This window comes from Hyla sarda, chromosome 1 (assembly GCF_029499605.1).
Source record: "Hyla sarda isolate aHylSar1 chromosome 1, aHylSar1.hap1, whole genome shotgun sequence".
Lineage (NCBI taxonomy): Eukaryota > Metazoa > Chordata > Amphibia > Anura > Hylidae > Hyla > Hyla sarda.
The window spans coordinates 181,607,806-181,620,387 of NC_079189.1; the positions used below are offsets into that span (position 1 = coordinate 181,607,806).

Genomic DNA, 12,582 nt, shown 5'->3' on the forward strand with positions numbered 1-12,582 from the left:
AAAAACCCCCGCCGGGAGCCCTAAATGGCCATTCTGTGCCGGCCATTCAAGGCTCCCAGTGGGGGATATAAAAATGAAAGTTAAAACACAGTATATACATGACAGGGGAGCGGAGCATGCCGCTTGCTTCCCTGGTTAATAACTTCTGATCGCATCGGGTCTCAGAAGTGAGACCCAGTGCGATCAATCTCTCAGCACCTTTACTACTACCCCCAACATGGAACAGACTCTGTTCTATGATGGGGTTAGTAGTATAAGCACTAATGTAGTCTCCCCAGCCACCTGCAGACTCCCGCAGCCTGTAACTACCACTCCCATTATGGAAACAAGTCTGTTCCATGATGGGAGTAGTAGTAGTCCTGGCTGCAGTTGGAATCTGTAGATGGCTGACTTTTCTTAAAGGGTATAAATAAATATTATTAAATGCCAGCAACAAGAAAATATATGGGGCAATGCACCCTCTATTGAGTATATACTGTACATAAAGCAGAGTGTGCTAAATAAAGTGCCTTGTGCCAGTAACAAAAGGAAAGCAGCAACGAAGTATAATATAATAGTCACAAAGAGTTACAGTGCAAAGACGTTTTTGTCACATTACCTTGGTCCGGGGTGTCATAAGGAAAGAAGGTTTCTACACCAGCACAGATGGGGGTTCTTTACTGTAAGAGCAGTGAGACTGGAGAATTCTCTTCCGGAGGAGGTGGTCATGGTGAACTCTCTAAAAGAGTTCAAAAAGGGGCTGGATGCATTTTTGGAGAATAACATCGCTGGTTATGTATACTAGAGTTATAGGACGTTGATCCAGGGATTTATTCTGCCATATTTTGAGTCGGGAAGGAATTTTTACCTCTAGTATGAAGGTTTTTATCCTTCCTCTGGATTAACTCAGTAGGGACTCATTAGGGATATAGGTTGAACTTGGTGGTCTTTTTTCAACCTTATGAACTATGTTACTATAATTAGTAGTATTTAGACACAGGAGCATGTAATTAAAGATTACAATGTAAAATGTATGTTTTGAGTAATATAACAAAGCAAATAATTTTAGCTAAGTAGAAATATATTTTCTGTTGGTAAAACTGAGTGTAAAGATATATAGTAGTGTATGTATTAGATACATATAGTATATAGATAGTTTTGTCAGTAAACAGACAGCTTTGTCTGCATATTAATATGCTATTTGTTCTTCATTCATGAATAACTTTTATCTAGATTGTATCTATTATCTCGCCCACATTTCCTTTATTATCTGCATGTAAGAAGCTTTGAGCTGTTATTGCTGTTTCTGCATTTTAGTAATTGAACATATTTTTTTCCAGCTGGGTTACACACCACTTATTGTAGCCTGTCACTATGGAAACATAAAGATGGTGAACTTCCTTCTGTCACATGGAGCTGGTGTCACTGCTAAAACTAAGGTAACATTTTATCTTCAATTTATGTATTTCTATTCTATACTCCTATGTCAAGATTTATCATTTCATTAGAAACAATCTTTATGTTTCAGTCAGTTGTATAAAGCTGTTCAGACGTGTATTTTACTTCAGCATGTAAGGTTGTGCTTTCTTCAGCAGAAATACAGATAATATTACATTAAAATTAAATTTTTAAGGGTAGGGTCACAGATAAAGTATACGCAGCGTTTTGCACGATGCAAGAAATCTGCTGGGCAGCGGGAAATATGCTGTGCATTTTGCTATGAGCAGACACACATGGCTTCCCCGCCGCAGCCCTGTGTGTGCAGTTTGGAGGCGGACCAAGCACGCCAATGTGAGTGTGAGGTGCAGGACCGCCTCTAAACCTTACTGCACACACAGGGCTACGGCTGGGAAGCTCTGTGTGTCTGCTCATAGTAAAATGCGCATCGTATTTCCTGCTGCCAACTGTATTCCAAATACACTGCGTACAAGCTATGTGTGACCCTACACTAAGGGTAGGGTCACAAGTGCCATATTTTGCTTTGTTTTTTCTGCAGCTGATTTTGCTACCCATTGACTTAAATGTAAGAAACTGTAAGAAAATATGCAGCAGCAAATATGCAGCAAAATATGGTACGTGCGACCCTACCCTTAGTCTGTAACTTACTGTGTATTCATAGAATAATATAATGTGCCATTATAAAAAAGATCACTTATAAACATGAATATGTAGTGCATAGTTGCAGAAAAAAACTGTAGACTGTAAAAGTTGCTTTCAGTAAAGGATATGATGATAAATAGTACATGGTGGTGCCATACTCACATAGTGTTGGGATAGCCCCCAAATTACGTTGGGCTGCTAGTTCACTATGTGAATTGTGTTACTCTACCATGTCCAGTGTTTTCATTGGGTTTGTAGTATTTAAATAGCAGGTACATGATGGTTTTCCCATCTTTTTTCTTTAGTTACAATAGGAAAAATTGTAATTGAAAATTATGTTATAAAATTAAGTCTGCTAGTTTGTCATAAATATGACCGCAAGAAAATCTGTTTCTTTTTGTTTCATATAAAGGATAAATGAATAGTATCCACAGTACACTAACACACTATAGGGTAGTATGTTTTAGATAGGATGATGTTTAAAAGTAAATCAGATCAGTGCTCACCTGATGTGGTTTTGCATGATGTCAATGTGATGTTTCATGGCTGCTGAGTTGCCTCAGTATTGAGTAGTCGGTTGCTCTGAGCTTACTATAGAACTGGGGCAGTAAATAGAAGAGAGTACAGGCCATGCTACCAAAATGGATGTTCCCATGTTATCCTAAGTGCATGAACAATTGATTCTACTTGATGGGAGAATGCATTTTTTCTTCCTTTATGAGGCCCATCTGCTCTGGATATATGTTGACCATAATGTAGATCCCATTCCATGTGGACATCCATTCATACTGGGCAGACCTGTATAAGAATGTTAGAGGATATGCCATGTTAAATCCTTGATCTGGTTGTAGTGAGTAGGATCTGGTTCTGACTTAAGGTTTCATTTCCCTGTGTTCATCTTAAAGGGGTATTCCGGGCAAAAACCTCTTATCCCCTATCCAAAGGATAGGGGATAAGATGTCTGATTGCGGGGGGCCTGCTGCTGGGACCCCCTGCGATCTCCCTGCAGCACCCGTATTCTATGCAGGGCTGCGTCTCCAGTTTCAGAAACCTCTGGGTATCCGGGACTGGGGACGTGACGTCACGCCACACCCCCTCCATTCATGTCTATCGGAGGGGGCGTGATGGCCATCAAGCCCCCTCCCATAGACATGAATGGAGGGGGAATGGCATGACACCACGTCGCCAGTCCCGGAAACCCGGAGGTTTCCTAAACTGGAGACCCAGCCCCACATAGAATGCGGGTGCTGCAGGAAGATCATGGGGGTCCTAGCACTGGGCCCCCCACGATCAGACATCTTAGCCCCTATCCTTTGGATAGGGGGTAAGATGTTTTTGCCCGGAATACCCCTTTTAAGTATCATGAGTTGGTGTGACAATGCCCCGGGCCTATCAGCGGGCTTGGACATAGGGCCAATTACATCTCATCCAAGGATCCACGCCCTTCTCAGCTGCTCACACATACACAGTCAGTTTGTATTTCAAGTTGCTCGTTTTCAGTTCCTCTGCACTAACACTTGTATACTCCTTACTTGTTTAATCCTGTTTATTTTGACCTTGGCTTGTAACAACTATTCTCTGCTTATTATTTTGGTACTTTTGCTGCTGTCTCGGTTTGAACTCGGCTTGTTTGACCATTTACTGTCTGTTGGTGTGTTTATCCCATGTTTTGTTTCTTATACTTTGCCTGTTACCTTTGTACCCTGACCTGCTTCGCTGACGTTTATACTTTGTTGTTTTTTATTTTTGGACCTTGTTACGCCCCTGCACCTACTGAGAACAAGGACCGCCATCCAGTTAAGGATCAGTCATTTAGGGTGGATACTTAAAGGGGTTGTGCGCTGCCCTGCAGTTCGGAGCTCCGCTCACACCATCCGAAACTTCATTACTCCGAACGCTGTGTGCAGGCTTCCGTGTTCGCGGCTGCCGGGCGTGATGTCACGCCCGCCCCCTCGCGACATCTCGCCCGCCCCCTCGTGACGTCTCGCCCGCCCCCTCAATGAAAGTCTATGGAAAGGGGGCGCGGCCGCGGGGGTGGGCGTGGGCGTGACGTCACAAGGGGGCGGGCGAGACGTCACGAAGGGGCGGGCGAGACGTCGCGAGGGGCCGGGCGAATCGAGACGTCGCGAGGGGCGGCGGCCGCGAACACGGAAGCCTGCACACAGCGTTCGGAGTAATGAACTTCCGGACGCTGTGAGCGGAGCTCCGAACTGCAGGGCAGCGCACAACCCCTTTAAGTAGGCAGGGAAAGTGCCTGTGGGTAAGCTCAGGGCTGCACTTCCATGCCTGATGTGACACTGGTTCTGTAAACAACTGCTGTTAACCTTTACAGATGTCCAGCCCTCAGCACAGCTGGGATCTGGCCATACAGTTTTTCTTATAATATAGGGAAGAATGGGCAAAAAGATGCAGCTATGTTTGCAAACCTAAATGGTGGAACATGAGAAAGATCAAGACTGAATAAGTCTTAAAATAGATGTCCACCTAAGGATTGAAATTCTGTACTGATCTTTATTATTTTTAAAGTGGTCTTAGCTTTCTTTTTCTAATACAGAGCTCAAAAAAAACCTGAATAGATGCAAAGTTAAATGATAAACACCTGGTCACCTGAAGTGGCGGACAATAGGAGTTTAGGAGATGATTGTATACTATTAATGCATTGAACTCAATAGTAAAACAGTTTGCAGTAAGATACTAGGCCTTTTAGGTAGCCAGAAGTTAGTTCTAACTTCTAAATACATCTAAATCCATGTCTATGCAAAGGATTTGAAGCTCTGTATTAGAAATACAAAAACCAGACCATTATAAAGAGATAAAAGGAATCAATATGGAAAATAAAACAGTGTTCAAGGATGCAGGTTACTGGTTTCAGCCATTGATAAATTCCCCCAATAACATTTTAGGTTTAGTTGTTAATGATTGTATTTTCCCCTTATTGTTTAACAGAATGGCTACACACCTTTACATCAAGCTGCTCAGCAAGGCCACACACATATTATTAATGTTCTGCTGCAAAATGGAGCAAAACCCAATGCTACCACTGCGGTAAGTTTACCACTATTTGCTTTTTACACCCAATGTAAATATGTTTGTTTTTAATGTTAATATGTTTGTTAATGCGATGATGACAAATATTCCTTGTTTTCTCCTAAATGCTTTTAAGATGTCTAAGGGCAGAATACCCCTTTAAATAACCATGCTAAAAGACCCCAAATGAAGCCCCAAAGCATCAACACCCATCTTGCTAATGCCTATGAGATGTAGCACCCAAGAGTATCCACATGCTAGTGCCAGTTGCTATGCTCACAGACCTCTAATAATGATATCTCTTAAAGTGCCCATCTAATAATGTATGCAGTGATACATCTATATTAATGCCTACTATAGTGCATCTTTAATAGTGCCTACCAGTATGCTCTTACAATAGTCCGTTCTATAGGGTCAGTAATTGTCTATTATGTAAATTGTATGGACTTCCTACAGCACTGTCTGCGTAGTAAAGTCTGTCCCAATCCCTACAAAAGTCCCAGCCACCAATTGTGCAGGTCCTCCCACTTAAAAAGATTAAGGGGGCCTGTAAGTTTCATCATAGGTAACCTTCAACTATGAGAGACAGAATGGGGAGAAAGAATACAGGAAATCACATTGTAGGATAATTAATTCATTATAAATCCTACAATGTGATTTCCTCTATTCTTTCCCCCCATTCTGTCTCTCATAGTTGTAGTGTACCTATGATGAAAATTACAGACCTCTCTAAGTGGGAGTATTTGCACAATTGGTGACTGTAGGTGGTCACCTACAAACAAGCAAGATTTCTGGCTCTCACAGACCTGTAACAATTTCTTTAAAAGTCTCCTATGTCCTCCACTCGTTACCTGTATTAATGGCACCTGTTTAAACTTGGCGTAAAAGACACCTGTCCACAACCTCAAACAGTCACCCTCCAAACTCCACTATGGCCAAGACCAAAGAGCTGTCGAAGGACACCAGAAACAAAATTGTAGACCTGCACCAGGCTGGGAAGACTGAATCTGCAATAGACAAGCAGCCTGGTGTGAAGAAATCAATTGTGGGAGCAATTATTAAAAAATGTAAGACATACAAGACCACTGATAATCTACCTCGATCTGGGGCTCCACGCAAGATCTCACCCTCTGGTGTCAAATTGATCATAAGAATGGTGATCAAAAATACCATAACCACACGAGGGGACCTAGTGAATGACCTGCAGAGTGCTGGGACCGAAGTAACAAAGGCTACCATCAGTAATACACTATGCCGCCAGTGACTCATCATGCAGTGCCAGACGTGTCCCCCTGCTTAAGCCAGTACATGTCTGGGCCCGTCTGAGAAAGAATGCATCCAAAGAACACCAGAGTTGCAACCAAAGAACACCATACCTACTGTGTAGCATGGGGTGGAAACATCATGCTTTGGTGCTGTTTTTCTGCAAAGGGACCAAGATGACTGGTCCTTGTAAAGGACAGAATGAATGGGGTCATGTATCGTGAGATTTTGAGTGAAAACCTCCTTCCATCAGCAAGGGCATTGAAGATGAAACGTGGCTGGATCTTTCAGCATGACCATGATTCCAAACACACCACCCGGGCAACAAAGGAGTGGCTTTGTAAGAAGCATTTCAAGGTCCTGGAGTGCCTAGCCAGTCTCTAGATCTCAACCCCAAAGAAAACCTTTAGGGGGAGTTGAAAATCTGTGTTGCCCAGCGACAACCCCAAAACATTACTGCTCTAGAGGAGATCTGCATGGAGGAATGGGCCAAAATACCAGCAACAGTGTGTGAAAACCTTGTGAAGACTTACAGAAAACGTTTGACCTCTGTCATTGCTAACAAAGGGTATATAACAAAGTATTGAGATGAACATTTGTTATTGACCGAATACTTTTTTCCCACCATAATTTGCAAAAAACATTTTTTAACCCCTTAAGGACCCGGGGTCTTTCCGTTTTTGCACTTTTGTTTTTTTTTCCTCCTTACATTTAAAAAATCATAATTCTTTCAATTTTGCACCCAAAAAACCCATATGATGGCTTATTTTTTGTGCCACCAATTCTACTTTGTAATGACATCAGTCATTTTACCCAAAAATATATGGCAAAACGGGGGGGGAAAAATCATTGTGCGACAACATTTAAGAAAAAACGCAATTTTGTAAATTTTGGGGGCTTTCGTTTCTACGCAGTACATTTTAAAAATTACACTTTCTCTTTATTCTGTAGGTCCATATGATTAAAATGATACCCTACTTATATAGGTTTGATTTTGTCGTACTTCTGGAAAAAATCATAACTACATGCAGTAAAAATGTATACGTTTAAAATGGTCATTTTCTGACCCCTATAACATTTTATTTTTCCGCGTACGGGGCGGTATGAGGACTCATTTTTTGTGTGCCGTGATCTGAAGTTTTTAGCGGTATAATTTTTGTATCGATCAGACTTTTTGATAGCTTTTTATTCATTTTTTCATGATATGCAAAGTGACCAAAAATACGCTATTTTGGACGTTGTTTTTTTTGTGCATACGCCATTGACCAGGCGGCAGGAGCTGAGCTATGAGTTACTTTTAGTAAAGCCAGACCTCTGGAGAGAGGGGGTTGTACTAGGGACTTCTCCCACAGTCTATCTGGAAACCTCTGCATAGAAACATAGGTGGGGACCATGTCATATGACCAATTAATCACTCATCTAATGCAAGACATGCACATATTTAACCCTTACACTCCCAGAATACCTCAGTGTATGCTATAATGGCAATACAATACACAAAAACAGTTATGCAGGTCAACTCACAATAGCCCATAAACAGATATAAGCAGTTAAGAGTAATTTCTGTCATACAACAATTTCACACACACATACACACATGTATGTATACTGTGTGTGTGTACATATATATATATATATATATATATATATATATTGCAGCTAGGACATGGGTTACTACTTTATTGTGCCTTAATGAGATCAGATAATGTAAATCTAATGTGTGCTTTAAGGAAAGATATTTTTTCCTAACCTTTATTTAGATAGCCAACTCAAATTTTCCTCTGTGGCAAAGACTTGCACTTCTCCTAAATGACTGTCAGATGTGTATTTGTAGTGTTATGTTTCTTAAGGGAGCGCTGAGTTCAATGGATCCAATTTTTAGCTGTTCTGAATATTCCTCTGAATGTTCAGTAATATTACCTAGTGTTGAGAGTTTGCATGGAATCTTTACAGCTAATCCTGCATTCGAAGGCATCTTAAGTAGCTAGTATTTAAGGCAAATTTCTGCTGGTGCGTGACAGCCTTAAAGCAGACAGAACATTTTTATGCAGAGAAGCTGGCAGATGTCAGTGTGTTGTGTTGCTATGGGGATTAAAGCTGCACATAAAGACTTCTGAAGTGAACTACACATTACTGTAGCGCTTCATCCTTGTTTTGGATGGAAAGGCTGGCTCACTCGCTGTACTGTGTATGATCTCATTGGCTCACAGTTTATCGCTCTCTCCACCATTTCATCTTCCCTTGCAGAATGGCAACACTGCCCTCGCGATTGCCAGGCGATTGGGATATATCTCTGTGGTGGATACCCTGAAGGTTGTCACAGAGGAGGTTATCACCACTACCACGGTGAGTAGTACTGCAACTTTTTTCAGAGTATGTCAGTCATGCATGTGCCAGGACCATGGTCATGACATCATGACCTGCTATGGTATAAATGTTGTGGTACGTATGGTTCTTCTACTGGACTGGCTCCTAAGGTGCAAGTGTGAGGCTACATTGTGTGTGTGTGTGTAGTGACAATTCCTTGGGTTAAGATAATTCAGTAGTCTTATGTGCAGATCCTATGTAAAACCATAACTGTGATAGAGGAAGTACATCATCTGCTAAATGACACACACATTTTGGACCCTATAGTGCAATGAGACCCTACCTTCTGGTTCTTTGAAATCACTCTCATAGAGATACTTGAACGCGCACAGACATGACATTTTATAGTAAAAACTTGCATGAAGTTCACCAAATGTAGATGATTTTACATATTTCAGATCAAGGACTTTAGCTGCAACATAGCATCCTTTTAGAGTTGTACAAGTCACTTTATATGTTGCATCTTCATGGGTTAAACTTCTTCAGCTCTATAACAGACCGCCTCATACCATCAGATGTGGAGGCAACAATACGTTACAATGACTCTGTAAATGCACTGACAATGATCAGCGTGGGACTACTATACAACACGATTTTCCCCTTTATGTCATAATTGCAGATTGCTTCATGGATTCAGTATTTCACTTGCAGAGAATTCTCTTTTCGTGATGTTTTGTTTATGTGGACGGATTGTGCTGCACTGAAAAATGGAACGATGCAAGTTTAGTACACAGTTTTAAAAGGTGCACCTTGCCTAGACAGTATACAGTACACTAGTTCTACCTGTCTATAGAAGCCTTTTTATTAGTCAAGGTATATGTCTAGTTTAGGCTCCCCAATATAAGCAAGAGTAGAAAGTAACTACAAAGAGTAAACTCTTTAGTACTGCTGTTGCCTGCTCCTGACTGTGTGTTTCAGGAACTACTTGGCTTACTGATGCTGCTGGGCTTGGGCCTTACATTTTTGGATGTTAGCACTAGCTTTATTCTTTTAGAGTTGTCCAAGTCACTTTATATGTTGCATCTTCATGGGTTAAACTTCTTCAGATCTATAACAGACCACCTCATACCATCAGATGTGGAAGCAACAATACGTTACAATGACTCTGTAAATGCACTGACAATGATCAGCGTGGGACTACTATACAACACGACTTTTATAATTGCAGATTGCTTCATGTATTCAGTATTTCACTTGCAGAGAATTCTCTTTTCGTGATGTTTTATTTATGTGGACAGATTGTGCTGCACTGAAAAATGGAACGGTGCAAGTTTAGTACACAGTTTTAAAAGAGGCACCTTTCCTAGACAGTATACAGTACACTAGTTCTACCTGTCTATAGAAGCCTTTTTATTAGTCAAGGTATATGTCTAGTTTAGGCTCCCCAATATAAGCAAGAGTAGAAAGTAACTACAAAGAGTATATTGTTTCTATAGTGCAGTGTCTCCGCACCAGAGTGCCTCCAGTTGTTACAAAACTACAACTATCTGCATGCCTGGACAGCCAAAGGCTGTCTGGGCATGCTGAAGTTGTAGTTTTACAACAGCTGCAGGCACCCTTGTTGGGAAACAGTACTCTAGTGGAATGGGCAATTGATTTGTATGTATACTGCAAAGTACTTCTTTTTCTCTTCCGCATTAATGGGCATATAGATAGCACATTAAGGTGGCCAAGCAAGGCTGTGTTACTACAGGGACCTGATGTGGCTAATGGAAATTTGTTCCATTGATTGTGCCAACTTTAAGGCTTTAATTTTTTATATTTATTTATTAATATACTTATTAATGTTTTTCCTAACAGAAAGTAACAAAACACACACAAGAAAGATAATTTTATCCACAGTAAATATAACCAATTTTTGTCTGGTTGTTAGCGATGATGCCATAGATCTTTTAGCTTACCCAGTACTAATACATATAATACAGGGGATGCACATGTGCAGCAGTGGGAAATATACCACTCAAATGTCCTTTTAGTAAAAATACAGTGGGGTTTTATTTATGTGCATATTTAGGTATTGTATTAGAGCTACTGGGTCTAGAGTATATACATTGAATGCTTATCCTTTTACTGAACTAATATTATTCTTTCTATCCACTGTTGTGTTGATACATTTATAGACTAGTACTATTATTTTCTCTCTGAGGTGCCATAAGGAGTATAGTACAAAATGCTATGTATACAACCGAACTCATGAGCTCCACTCCAGTGATGACGTTTTATAAAAATTAGTTTTTTTATTTTATTTTTTAAATAACAACATTATGAGCTTTGTAATGTCATATAAGAAAGTCGGCAAATTTTGACACTTTTCAAAATGCTTTCAAAGGAAACCTTGGCACAAAAGCTGCATAATTATATGGCTGTCAGAAGCTTAGTCTTGCTGCTTTATATAAGTGACTGAAGTTGAGTGCCAAACTAACTTTTCCCAAGTTTGAAACATTTGTGTACACTCTCTAGGCAAGCTTGGCCCCCAGACAAGCCGTAAAATGAGGTTCTTTCCTAATCAGTACTATATGTATGAATCCCTGCCTCCCCCTCCCCTACACCGACTTCAGTGCTGCCCACCTGCCTGCTGTTATATCTGTGCTATCTTTATCTGTGAAAATCTGCCACAGATTTGTTATGAAGACACAAACACATTTTAACTCCTCTGCAGCTAAAGAAAACTGCCATATCTTCCTGAAAATGTGTATTTCATATGAATACATTTATGTTTATATGATTAGAGAGAAAAAATATAAGTGGTGGCCTTGCCACCGACAGAAAACTACCTAGAGTCCAAGACGTGCAGGGGGCCAGACATCACAGATATTCTAGTTCTAGCATTTTAGATACATGTGTGTATAATGGGAAACCCGGAATTATCCCCTTTATTTCAGAAAAATAAAAAGCAAGCAATAATACATTTATATAACATCCTAAATTCCTTACAGCAAAAATAGTAAGAAGAAAGTCTAGTCTGCCGAGAAACTCGAAGACTAATATTATGAAACGTTGCTTAAAGGGGTACTCCGGTGAAAACCTTTTTTCTTTTAAATCAACTGGTGGCAGAAAACATATTTGTAAATTACTTCTATTAAAAAATCTTAGTCCTTCCAGTACTTATTAGCTGCTGAATGCTACAGAGAAAATTCCTTTCTTTTTGGAACACTGATGACATCATGAACACAGTGCTCTCTGCTGACATATCTGTCCATTTTAGCAACCATGCATAGCAGATGTATGCTAAGGACAGCATGGTGGCTCAGTGGTTAGCACTGCTGCCTTGCAGTGTTGGGGACTTGGGTTCAAATCCCACTAAGGATTACAATAAATAAAGCGTTATTATTATTATTATTATTATAATAACGTCAGCAGAGAGAACTGTGGTCGTGATGTCATCAGAGAGCATTCCAAAAAGAAAATAATTTCCTCTGTAGTATTCAGCAGCTATTAAGTACAGGAAGGATTAAGATTTTTTAATAGAAGTAATTTACAAATATACAAGTAGCAAAGAAACAAGAGAATAATCGGCACAGCTTACTTCTGATCCTCGGGACTACTGTAGCTCTGTAGCAGTTGAATTGTAGGAAGCTGGTGGTGCTCAGACTGACAAAGGGAAAGTCCATCAAGCATACAAGTAGAGAAAAGAAATAGTCGGCGACTCACCACTCTTCTGTTCAGCAAAGTTCTTTATTGCACATATTCACAACAGTGTTGCCCAGGGAGGAGACGGAGATGGACACGCAGGGGGGCACCACAGAGAGGCAACAACGCTGTTTGGCACTACATAGGGCTTCAACTGGCCCAGTTGAAGCCCTATGTAGTGCGAAACAGCGTTGTCACCTCTCTGTGGTACCCCCC

The 12,582-nt window shown here is 40.6% G+C and overlaps 1 protein-coding gene across 31 annotated transcripts in view; it reads left to right on the forward strand.

Annotated features, from left to right (window-relative positions):
• The window catches only part of ANK2 (ankyrin 2), a 634,142-nt gene that overhangs the window by 485,196 nt on the left and 136,364 nt on the right, over positions 1 to 12,582 (forward strand). For all 31 annotated transcript variants that reach the window (XM_056565107.1, XM_056565143.1, XM_056565099.1 and 28 more), the window contains 3 exons: positions 1,320 to 1,418; positions 5,026 to 5,124; positions 8,617 to 8,715. In XM_056565107.1, coding sequence (XP_056421082.1) covers positions 1,320 to 1,418; positions 5,026 to 5,124; positions 8,617 to 8,715 — 297 coding nt within the window. The remainder of the gene's footprint in view (positions 1 to 1,319; positions 1,419 to 5,025; positions 5,125 to 8,616; positions 8,716 to 12,582) is intronic.